Source organism: Varanus komodoensis, unplaced genomic scaffold, assembly GCF_004798865.1.
Source record: "Varanus komodoensis strain SLA01 unplaced genomic scaffold, ASM479886v1 scaffold34_3, whole genome shotgun sequence".
Lineage (NCBI taxonomy): Eukaryota > Metazoa > Chordata > Lepidosauria > Squamata > Varanidae > Varanus > Varanus komodoensis.
Genome location: NW_025335855.1, coordinates 585,610 through 597,984, shown reverse-complemented (window position 1 = coordinate 597,984; position 12,375 = coordinate 585,610). Strand labels below are relative to the sequence as shown.

Sequence of the window (12,375 nt, the reverse complement as noted above, 5' to 3'; positions counted from 1 at the left end):
AGTTGTGCACCTACTTATTTTAGCTATTTAGTAGATCTATAGCCTGCCTTTTTTCTTGTTTAAAGAACTCTAAGCACTCATCATTCTCCTCCTCCTGACCAAAACAACCCTGTGAGGGAGGCCGGGCTGAGAGTCTGACTGGCCCGGAGTCACCCTGTCGGCTCCATGGCTGCGCGGGGACTCGAACCTGGAGCGCCCGTGCCAGTCCCGTGCTCTTCACCACCGCACCACACGGGCTCTCAGGAAAGGGACCCTCATGCCCTTACAAGAGGGGAAGTACTGAGCTCAGCGGTACTTGAAGTGAGAAGGATCTTGGAATTGTCAATAAATAAATACACCTGAACAAACGGAGGAGGGCCAGGATCTCTTCTCAGTCCTCCCAGAGGGCAGGTCACGGAATAACCGGCTCGAGCTGCAGGAAGCCGGCTTCCGGCGGGATGTTTGGAAGCGCCTCCTGAGTGTGAGAGCGGCGCCAGGGCGGAGCCGAGTTCCTAGGGCGGTGTGGGGCTCTCCCACACTGGAGGCCTCCCAGATGCAGCTGGACGGCCCCCTGAGCGGGGTGGCTTGGCTGGCTCCTGGCCCCTTCAACTCCGCTCTTCCACGTTTCTACACCCACAAATGGTGCTCATGGCATAAGCAGCGAGCCCAGGATCCCGGCCGTCCCACGGGCTCCAAAACGCGGGAGGTGGACGCAGCCGGACGGGGCCGCTCCTGCTCCTCGTGTCTGCGTGGCAGTGCCACGTCCAGCGCCAGCCGCATGGGATCGGGGCCGTGATGTTGAGGGAGGGGCAGGGGCTCGCCTCGTTCCCCACCATCTCGTTTCACGATGCGGAACGCCCCTCCAGAGCAGCTCCCGAGTCGTCCCCGTGTTTCTAGCCCGCGGGGCACGCGACCGCGCGGTGTGCCCGGGAGGACCGCCCAGCCTGGGGCCCGGCACGTCCGCCTCCTCTGTGTGCCGCTGCCCGGGGACAGCAGCCATTTCGCACCTGCGCAAGTGCAGCTGGGGGGCTGCCCCATCCTCAGCCCCGATGGGAGCACAGCTCAGCCCCGCGGGCCAAGGCAGCAGCCTCCTCCCCACCCGTCTGGGGCCACGCCCGTCCCTTGATGTGTCTTTCCACGGAAAATCGCTTCCCACGAGGAGGAAGCAGATTCTGACCGGAGAGCAGCCCTCGAGGAAAGGGGCGAGTCGCACATCCTGTCCTGCCCACGGCTGTCTCGGCCAGTGTCCCGCTCACTCGCACGCACCCGGCTGCGCTGGGACGGCGGGGAAGGGCTTCTTGTCTTGGCAGAGGACTGGTTCGTTGGCCGATCGGGATCCCGTTGGTGCCCCTCCCAGGGGCCTCCTTTGAAAAGACGCTTCCTGGGAGCCACTGCTGATGACCTCTCTTTCTTCTTGTCCAGGCGGAAGAGAAGAAATTTCAACAAGCAGGCTACCGAAATCCTCAATGAGTATTTCTATTCCCACCTCAGCAACCCGTACCCCAGTGAGGAAGCCAAAGAGGAACTAGCCAAGAAGTGTGGCATCACAGTTTCACAGGTAGGGCCCGGGGCGCGCGCTGCACTGTGGCGTCTGCCTGTCCGTCTGTCTCGCCTCCCGACCGTTTGCAGCGCCCAGGAATCAGTGGCTGGGATTTTGCCCACGCCCGGGGTCCCTCCAGCAGCCTGTTTTGGGGGAAGTGGGGAAAACCTTTGGGTTGTCACTCCAGTGAGACAGTGGGGGGGGGGCTCTGCCCCCCTATGGGCGATTCCTCTGAGATCCTCCGGGGGGGGAGTTCCTTTTGCCCACTGCAGGACTTCCTTAGCCTTCTGCTTCTGACATACAGATTAATTGGTGTTTGGTGTAGTAACTTTCCAGATACCGAATTGTATTAACTAGAATTTATGCCTCGCTGCTTTCAATGTTTCTTGGAAGCTATTTATTAATGAACGTGTGAGAATAATTTATTTTCAAAATCGCTCACTCTGGGTGTGTTTCTTTATGAGGATTGCCCACCCCAAACTTTGGGAAGGTGAGTGCGAGATGCTCCGCCAGCCCTCACCTCACGAGGAGGGTCCCCCTGCCCGTGCCCACATCGCCCCCTGCCCACCCCGGAGTGTGCTGCGGACCCGGCGCTGCTGCGGTCTTCCCACAGGACCGCACGGAAGCTGCGCTGCCGCCGCGGGACCGCACGAGGCTCGGGGCTGCCCTGCCAGTCCGCCCTCCCGCGCTCGTCTGGCGCGCTCCGGCGTGGCTCCCTGGGGCGTGCGCAGCGCTTCTGAGCTTCGCCAGGTCCCCCCCCCCCCCCCCCCAGATGCGGAGTGGGTTTCAGATCCGGGGTGGAGCGGCCCAGGTGTTGTCCTGGATGTAAAGCAGGGTCAGGCGGGGTGTTGAAGCTGCCCCCCGCGGCACCCGGTGGGCCCCCCCAGTTTCAGCGGGGCTTTTGAGGCGAGAGAATTCAGGGTGCGTGCTGGAATCGGTGCAGCCAGCTGGTCCTGTGCAGGTACGCAGGCAAACGGGGGCCCCGCGTACCCCGGAACTTATGCAGGCAGAGCAGTCGAGGACTTCCCCCCCCAAACCTGGCGAAGTTGCACCACCCGTTGCATGTAAGATCGCTGTTTTGCACAAAAGGTAAGAGCTCATCCGGTTTGGGTTTTGTCCTTTTCGCTTTTCATGTTGACCGAAACACACAAAACATTTCTTCAGTTGACTCCATGGAAGGTTCGAGCCGCCCGGCCTCCCCTTTCATTGCAAAAGAGCCGATATTATCTGTGCCTGTTCAATGAGAGCATCACGGCGGCCGAGGGCTGGCTTGGCAGAGGAAAACGGTGCTCAGAGGACAGCACAGGTGCATCCCAGAGTGTTGCCTGAAGCCGCACTGAGACAGGTCGGCTGCTCTCCTCTTTTTAGGGTTTACCTAGAGAAGCAGCGATTTTTGGAACTTGGCTCTTCATGAAGGAGGCGCATTTCGCTCCAGGGAAGGCGTAGGGGCGCCCCTTGACCCTGGAAGCGCATTGGCGGAAGTGGCATCAGATCTCTGTAGGCTTCCGAAGATCTGGCAGAACCTTGCCCTCCAGGCCATAACTCATGGTCTTGGGCAGTCCGTAATTCACCGCCCTGGACTGTATGCAGCCGTTACCTACTTAATGGCCACTCCCTGATTTGGAATCTCGTAACTGTCCAGAGAGCCTCAGCTGTTGGGTGGCACACAAATTAAATAAATAAATAGCCCTGTTGCGGGAGCCGCTTCCTCGCAACCGGTGAATTGGCACAGCCGAATCCGAACTGGGCACACCCAGGTTCCGGGTCACGTGTGAATAAAGCGCACCATGTTTGGCCATACGGTGCGTATTCCCGTCTTTGGGAAAACACCGTGTGCGTGATTTGTGGTTCTAGCACAGGGTTCCCCCGACATTTTGGACCCGTGAGCACGCGACTTTGGGCGCAGTCACAAAATGCCCAGTCACACTTTGGCCACCTGCCTGATGGGAACAGCCGGTTCAGGGCGTGCAGGAACCATTGGTCACCTGTGTAAAGCGCTCTGTCTGCAGGAGCGGAAGCCACACGCCTCCAGGTGCTCACAACCGTGGCGGTCCTGCCCCGAGCGGCTCCAGCCTCTGGCCTTCAAGGCTGTGCTTGGCCAGGGAGGCTCCATTCCTACCACGGGGCAGGGCATCGGCATCGCTGCCCGTGAGAAAAGCCGCGGTGCCCGTGCCATCCCAGTTGCCACGGCAGGACCGGTTCTTCCGCGGGTGCTGTGGGGCACATGCCAGCCCCCGGCCAGGCAGGGTCTCGGTCGCGTGGAGACCGGGGCGGGCGGGCCCCATCCCAGACCCCTTTGCCGACGCTCCCCCCACACTCTGAACCATGGGGGCCGCCTGCTTCAGAAGCGGCAGGCGGTTTGGCCCTTCTCCGGTGGGCACGCAGAGACGCCGATCCGTCACCCCCTCCTCCCCGACTCTGCACGCGTGACACAGTCTGCCAGAAATGAGCATTCCAGGGGCCGCCCGGTGCTTTATGCGCAAACACTTTGTCTGCACCGATGCGAGCGTCACGCGGACACTTCCGTGGACAGCTGTGCAAACGGCTGCATTTGGATTGCCACCAGGTCCCCTGCGGATGCCGGTTTCAGGAGAGTCCAGCGTCACGGCTGGTCTTGTTCGCTCCCCTTCCCCAGGAGCGGCACACGGCAGCACAGGCTCATCCGTTTTTCGGGTGGGGCTGACTTGCAAAAGAAGCAGTGCGGTGGAACGAGAGGCTGGGCAGGTCTGGTCTTTGGCACTTCCGTGGCTGCATAGATCAACCGGGAAAAGCAGGAAAAGGACATTTCCGGCACGGCCAGGAGGAAATGTTTGAAAGCACAGTTTTAGTGTGTGGTCTAAAGTCTCAAGCACCAGAAAATATAAACAAGGGTGCTATAGTTTAAATATATATATGTGCTGCATTAAGCATAAAGTTTGATCATTTTATGAGCCTCTCCTGGAAGTCCAGAGCGAGATTTATTTTGCACGATTACTCAGCACGCTTCAACTGCCCCCTCCCCTCCCCTCGGCTTCCCACTCTGGCCATATCTTCGACTTCCTATTAACTGCCTTTTTGTCTTTTTTTCTGAACTTGCTCTAGGTATCAAACTGGTTTGGAAATAAGCGAATCCGGTACAAGAAGAACATAGGTAAATTTCAAGAGGAAGCCAATATTTATGCTGCCAAAACGGCTGTCACAGCCACAAATGTGTCAGCCCATGGAAGCCAGGCTAACTCGCCCTCAACTCCCAATTCAGCTGGTTAGTTTTTTTTTTCTTTTGGTCGTTCTTGCTCTTTTTTTCTGCGGGGTTTTGCTTTCTTTTGGTCTCAATGTCTGCTCTTGTTTTCCTTTTAATTTGGTTCCTCCTTTGGTTTGTTCACTCTGGGGGCAATGTACTCATGTTGTGTGTTCCGTTCCTGTCCGTTTTTCTGTTCCCAAAGGCAAGGCAGCCTGGCTGGGCAGGGCAGGGCAGGGCGTGAGGTGCGCTTGCAGGGCAGCGCTTTGCCGGAGCGGCTGCCTCCCGCAGGAGAAGGGCTGTCCGTGCGCAGCTGGTGTGTCTCCACGAGGGCAGCCCCGTTTCCCGTGGGGTGGCCCCGAGACGCGGCCGGGCACATTCAGGGCTCTCCCTTCCTCACGAGATTGCCCCCTGCAAGCCAGGCTGAAGGGACAGGCAGCGGCACCGATTTCAAGGGGGCGCTTGACCGTGGTGCCCCTGGCCTGCTGCCCGAGTCCATTCTGCGTCACCTTCCCCTGGCCCCCCCCCCTCGCCTGTGTCTCCTCTTCGCTTGTCCTGCTCTGGGGCATTTGACTTCCCTCTGATACCAAAACTGCTGGAGGGGTTTTTACTGTACTGCAATTCCAGCATGGTTTGCTTCTCTCCTTTTCCGTGTGTGGGTTTGTAGTTCTCATATTATTCATTCAAGGGGCAAGTTGGTTGGGGTACCTTTTAGAGGAACGGGGTAAACATTTTAGACATACATCAACCAGGTAAATCATGTGTTGGATCCAGATTTTTATCCTCCAGTGGGAAAGTCTGCTTCGTGTTTGGCGCATGGAAGGCAATTAATGGTTTATGAAATTGTTCGCAGTAAGGTGGTTTCTAGGGCCATGAGAGCTCTGGGATGCCCTTTCTGGGAAAGAGGCAAGTTGATGATGGGGATGTTTGAAAAGAGGGGTGACGGACAGGACTGGGGCTCTGGTACTGACCCCTTTTATCCAGGTTCCAAAATATTATAAGGTGCAACTGGCTAAAAGGTATTTGTGGAAAGCTGCCAAAAATTCTTGTACAACATGGGCGTGCAAGACGACCGAAATGATGCTGAGCAACAGATGGCCCCTGCGCCAAAGGAGTTCACGTCTGCAACGAAGGGTCGGGAGCGTTCCCGGTGCGCGCCGGGGCCTTGCCCAGGGTCGTTCAGGGTTTGCTCTCGTCCACCACTTAGGACTGTGTGGCTAAGCCCGGGCTGCCCAGGGAGCCCCCTGAGGTGAGCAGAGCTGGGCAGCGCCCTTGCGGGCTCAGCCCCGCTTGGGTCTCCTCTGCCTCAGCAGACCAGCCGTTCAGCACCGCAGCCTCTCGGAGAGCTCAGGGCGGTGCCGCCGCTTCTGCCACTCGCTCACGGAGGCAGAACCGGACACGCCCCGGAAGGGGCGCCTCGTCAGTCACGCTCCCCATAAATGCTTCCTCCCTGCTTCTGAATACGGGGCAGGTGCCTTTGGCTAGGGGAGCGCTGCCGTGCTCCGCTCCCGGCCCCAGCGGCAGCCGGCCAAGCAAGAGGCTCTCCGAGTGTCCTGCAGAGCGCAAGCCGTGTGGTTTCCCCCACGGCTCGGTTGCAGGAACGCCCGTCTCGCGAGAGGAGGAGCGGCTCTGTGGGGAGGGGCAAGCCAGGGTGGCCCGGGGCGCCCGAGGCTCCTGCGGCTGTTGCCCACCGAGAGGTCAGCCGGCCGCCTAAACGTTAACTGTGTGCGCAGAACTGGCACCGGATGACACGCGGGGTCCCTTGGATGGGCTCCCAGGTGGAAGTGGCCCTCCGGTTGGCGGGATAAAAAAGCCGAGCCAGCCAAACAAGCCCCGCCTGGCTCTGGACAGTCCTCAGGGCCCTCCGTGCTACGAATCCCTCCCCGAGCAGCGTTCGCACTGCCCTCGGCACCTCCAGAGCCGGTGCCATTGCCGGGCCAGGCAGACGCTCGGGGTTCTTAGCACTGTCGCTGATGACCTTGGAGTGTGGGGACGCCCTCAGCCGTGATGGGGAACGGGGCGAAAGCAGAGCTCCGGGTCTGCCCTCCCCTCGTCTTGCCCTGCCGGGCCCGGCCCTCCCCACCCTCTGAGCCCCTTGATTCGTGCCCTCCCAGGGGCACATTCCCAGCGATCCTCCTCCCATTTCCAAACGCCACCGCCGTGTCTCCCTGGCTCTGACGGCATCACAGCTCCTCACTTGGCTGCACCGCGTCTGCTCCGGCCGTCTCCGCTCCCTGCCGGGAAAGCCAGCCGGGCCGCTGGCTCTGGGCACGCGGCTGCCTCCCCTGCACCCAGGTGCACTTCAGGCAGCACCTTCCCTCCGGCCCCGAGAACAGCGGGACTCTTAATGCCCTGGTAATTTAAGCAAGAGTTAGACGGAACGAGGTCTTCTTGTGTAACTTGCTCTAAATTTTACCAAGCCCATAATAATTTCACAAAGCACAGTTTCTTTTCTCTGGGCGACGCAGTTCTCCCATGGTTGTTTTTCCAGCTTTAAGGAGCTTTGTTTTGGACAGTGTGGGCAGTGGGAGTGGTTGAGCCCAGGATGGATATTAGATTTCTACTGTAAATTAGGTATAAACACTTCCTTAACTAGCAAAGTGCAAAGCGTTGTCCTTTCTGTGTATTCCTCTTTGGTAAAAGTCCACACTGGATGGAATTCAGTAGTGAATTTCATTCTTCCACATATTACACTCTCTCTGGCGTTGCTCTTGTTCAGGCAGCAAACTGTTCATGTGGGAACAAGTGAAGGGAAAAAACGCTTTCCCGTCTTAGAGCTTGGGTTCACTTATTTCAACTATGAGGAGATGTGGTGACCCCTAGAAGCAAGTCTGGGCGTCAGAGCATCCGATCTGTGAACTCTGGTGCTTCAGCTCAGGTCTGCCAAGGGTGGGCCATGGGCGAAAAGCACTCCGCACATGGTCAGACTTTGTTAGTGCTTTCTTTGGCTCTGTGAACACGTTCACAAGCCGGTCACCCCAGCGTTGGAGGCATGCTGTCCTGGGACCTTTGGCCGATGTCTGGCTGCTGTTGGCCTACCTTCTGCCTTTTATGCAACCGTTTAATGGAGATACTGATCCTCATGGCCGGATCAGGCCTTTCCCAGCCTTCTGCTTCCAGACGGAGGATTTGGGGGAATGTTCAGAGAGAGCGGCTCTCCAGCTGTCGAGGGCATTTGGATGTAACCAAAGGCACATTTTCCCACCCCTCTCTTAAAGGTGTAAACATAGGTAAAATTGAGCCACCCTCAGCCAGAAAGGAACGTGACAGTCGCTGAGGAGCATTTCTGCTTTCAAAGCGCAGCCGCATGAACTGCGCCCTCGCATTCTGAACTGCAATGGGTTAAACCAAAATGTAAAGTACGGCCATTGTTCACAGATGTGGTTCATTTATATAATTTGATTTCTGGCCAATAGAGGCTCACACACACATTTGGAATTGCTGCCAGGGCCTGGGGTGGTAAAAGAGAAAGGGGACGTTGACCTGTGGCTTAATCAGCTGCATCCAGGAGCAGACGGGTGCGGGGGACCCGGAGGGAGCCAGCGTGGTGCCCCCTGAGCTCCCGGACACGTGCCACGTTCAGCTTCCGGTTCTTTGGCAGGCAGAAGGATGCTGGGCTTGGCTGCCCTGAAGCGAGCCCCTGCCTGCAGCACTTCTGGTCCTCCTGCCGGTTCCTTTCAAGGGGTCCCCCCAGTCCTGCCGTTCTCCCCGCTCAGCATCATGGCAAGCAATGTCCCTTGAGGCCACCTGTGGAAAGGACGGATGGGTGCCAGGGAGAGCTTTTTCACAGCACACAGCGCTGTGGCAAGGACAGCCGGCTTCAGCATCCCCGAGGAAACTGCTCTGCGGTGGAACATAGGCCAGGTCCCTGTGGCCGGGCAGCTGGAGGATGAGCCATGGAGTCCTTACCCATGTTAGCCTGCTTGTGAATCTGGCCATGTTTAGGGCTGGCCTCCCATGAATTCTAGGTTCCCATTAAAAGAGAGCAGGAATTGTGTTGCCCTGTCCTTTAGTGAAACGAGATACTGGATAAATCAGCTCATTGCATCTTAGATCACAGGGAGTCCCGGGAGAGGCCGGGAGCGGTGGTTGTCCTCTAGAGCCAAGGAAGCACAGGGAATGGCCACCTTCCCCGAGGTGCTTTTGATGAGCTGGGGGCTTCGCTGTCCCTCCTGCCCACCCGCCAGTGGGGCTCATTCCCATGAGTCCGTGGAGCTGCCCAGCGCTCGGGGCCGTCGCAACAGCTGCTGCTCTGGCTGGGGGCACACGGTGGGTCGCCATCTCTTCCGCGTCTTCAGCAGAGATGGCGTGGCACTCTGTTCGGGTTTTGGGAAGAGCCTGGCATGGTCAGGTGGGACGTTCTCATGCACCAGCTCCATGGAAACGGCACTTTATGGCAGGGCTCCTGGGCAGCTCCTCTTAATTTCTAAGAGGCTCACAGAGGGCACCCTGACGGTGTGCGCGCTGTGTCAGTGGCAACCTGGCTTCCCATAGGTGTCATAAAGGTGCTGTTTGGAATTATTGGTGATTATTTATTTATTTATTTGAACATTTTCCACACCGTCCCCTCACAGACGTCTCAAGACAGTTTACAACCAATACAATAAAACAAGAATAGAAATAAGAGCGACCGGTGCACAGCACCTGGTGTTAAAATATAAAACCACTAAATAAAACAGGTTAACAATTACAATACCGGGAGAATAAAAGGGTTTCTGCCTGACGCCAAAAGGAAAGACGTGTTTGCGCCAGGCAAACCTCGCTGGGGAGCATGTTCCACAATCGGGAGCCACCGCAGAGAATAAACGTGGCTGGCTGGCTGACTACCCGCCTCCCAAAAAGCGCCCCCCCCCACGCCAGTCAGCTTTCAGTGCAGCATTTGTTAAGTGGGCGCCTTGTCTATTCATTTGGGCACATTTTAAAAAAGACTGGAGTGAAATAGGCCATCTGTTTAAGTACGTGAAAGACAAGTAGAAAAGAGACTTCATCACTGTAGAAAAGGGTGGGGGGAATGCAGGATTCCCAGGATCTCTTTCTGTGATGGGCTTGGAAATCCAAGTCATTTCTTTACCAGGGGAGCAAGGGCCGCGGGGAGGGGGGGGGGCTAGAGAGAAAAACATCCTTCTTTTGCCCCAGGACTTTCCTGTGAGACTTAAGACATTAAGGCTGGGAAGGGCCCTACATGTTCAGAAGTGTCACATATAGAAAAATATTAACCTAATATTTGAAAAGTACTTGGGAGAACTTGAAAAGTAATCAGGAAAAATTCTAGTAATAGTCATTGTGGAGCTGTGGGCATTGATCAGCAGTCCGTGTCCGTGGCCAGATTTTACTGATCTGTTTCCTAGCGGCTTTGGGGACCATTCCAAAGACTCTGAAGAACCCTCTGCCCAATTATTGTGGCATTCTGGGATCTGTTTTCCAGTGGGCGCCCCCTTTTTCGAGTGCCAGGCAGGGCTGGCAGGCCAACTCACCGGTGCACTCTTTCTCCAGACATGCGCACCTTCCAGATCAGGCTCCCCACTTTCGTCAGAAATGCAAATTTAAGCAGAAGTGCTAGTTGGAGGTTGGCGGCGTTTGGGACTGTGCATCTCCGCTGGGCAGCCCCGCAAAGAGCACGGAGCCTGCGCCTCTTCCGGTCGATCAGTGTGGCGTTGCCGTAGCGCAGCGGAGCCGACCTGGGCCCTGGAGACTCCCTTCCGGCCTAATTTTATGTCTAGAACTAAACTTTGCACGTTGAGCTTTCTCCTACTTAATATGCTGAGTTGCACGAGAGCCTAGCAGTAACCCCTCCCAGCCTGTCTCATGCATTCTGGTCAGAGCGCTCTTTCCAAGGGCAAGGTGAGGCGGACGCCTGCAGCGGCCCTTTCGGCCCAGTGCAGTGCGGCAGTTGCACATGCATGCAGTTGGTTTTGCATCGGGAGGACGCCGAGGCAGCATGGCAGAGACGGAGGTGGCTGCATCCCGTTGCTGTAGCCGTGACGTCCTTTGCCCAGCCAGCAATGCACAGCACACCTCTCCAGAGGTGCGATGCACACGTGTGGCCAAGTTCCCACACTACAGTTTTTGCCCAGCAGGTAGTGGCCTGGCTCTCCAGACAGATAAGCCACCGTGGGGTACGGAAGCCATCGTGGGCTGTGGCGCCTTCACCGCCCGCTGCCCAGGCGCCGGCTGCGGCCTTGGCACTCGACCCCAGCCGGCGAGCCCTGCCTCGTGCGAGCCGGGCGGCTGTGCGCTTCCGCCTGCATCTCCCAAGACAGGGACTGCCTAAGCCTTGCGCGCTCCGCAGGCATCTCCTGTGAACCGGGCGTTGCGGGTAAGCGGGCCTCGCCTTCCAGACCTCACCGCCCATTAAGACCCTGAGGCGCTGTGCGTAACAATACGGCCCAGTTGCCACCCCAGAACCGGAACTCGGCGCCACGCAGACAGGAAGCGAGTCCCCGGCCCTGGAGGACCTCCCTCGGCCGGAAAGCGACTCGAGGCCAGGCCTCTCTCTGTCGGGCTGCTCTTGCGGGGCATCCTCTCTCTCTGTTTTTCAGTTGCTGCTGCTGCTGTGCCTGCTCTGCCCTCCGGGCCACTAACCTGTTTGTTTCCTGTTTGGGGTTGCCTTGCATGCCTTCCTCTCCTTGGCTGGCAGGCTTGGGGGTCGGTCCTCTTCCTTTCTGTGACTCAGGTGCCTCCCTCTTTCCTTTCCAGGTTCTTCCAGTTCTTTTAACATGTCAAACTCTGGAGATTTGTTCATGAGCGTGCAGTCACTCAATGGGGATTCTTACCAAGGGGCCCAGGTTGGAGCCAACGTGCAGGCACAGGTAGGGATCCACCGGATGTACTGCCAGTGAATGCATCGGTGTCAGAAGGAGGAGCCCTCGACCCTGTCGGCTTCCCCCGTTCCTGTCCCAAGAGAGGAATCCAAACTCTAAACAAACCTGACCCAGCCGAAACAAAAACCCAAAACCGCCGCCGCCACCACAAATTCGGAGGTTGCCTCTGGGGATCTTGCCCACGCTCTGTGAATGCATTTGGCTCTGGCTTGATAGTCACCGTGAGAGGAAGGTCAAGACCGCGAACCGAAAGAGGGCCACGCGGGGTGCAGCTTCGTAGTGCATTTTCTGGCAGAAGGGACCCGGCATCTGTGCTCTGACTGGCTTTTCAGGGTGTCCATGTTCTGCCCGGCTTTAGGACGAGCAAACGGTGTCGTGCTCCGGAAGGGTTCCTCTCCCACTTCAGTGCCAAGCCACAGGAGCCGGCACGAGGGGGAAGTGTGGGGGAGGTCCGCTCGGGAGCACAGCCACCGCTTGTGGTGCAGGGGTCGCAACCGCGGGGGTTGCCGCTCCAGCCCACCCTGCAGCTCGGCGTTCTCTGGAATCCTCTTTTCCTCTGCCCCATCCCGTTGGCATAATGCCACCAACCATCCAAGCACTTCTGCTCTTGGGCGGTGTGACTTGGGACACGGTGGCCCCGGATGCAGAGAAGGCGGCACGCTAGGCAGCCGGTGGCCCAGAACGGCCAGGAAGGATGGGCGGTCCCGAGAGGCTGCGTGCTGCTCCGCATACTTGCTAACGGAAACCGAGTCACGTTGCAGGTGGCATCGAGAAGCCGTGGGTCAGGCCGCGCTGGGTGGAGAGCCCCAGGAGTCGCG

General features: G+C 57.9%; 1 protein-coding gene across 2 annotated transcripts in view; it reads left to right on the top strand.

Moving 5' to 3' along the window:
* Positions 1-12,375, top strand: part of PBX1 (PBX homeobox 1) — a 165,084-nt gene that overhangs the window by 138,579 nt on the left and 14,130 nt on the right. The window contains exons 4-6 of one of the 2 annotated variants that reach the window (XM_044439358.1): positions 1,402-1,537; positions 4,601-4,760; positions 11,433-11,545. In XM_044439358.1, coding sequence (XP_044295293.1) covers positions 1,402-1,537; positions 4,601-4,760; positions 11,433-11,545 — 409 coding nt within the window. The remainder of the gene's footprint in view (positions 1-1,401; positions 1,538-4,600; positions 4,761-11,432; positions 11,546-12,375) is intronic. The other variant, XM_044439359.1, reaches the window with a different exon arrangement.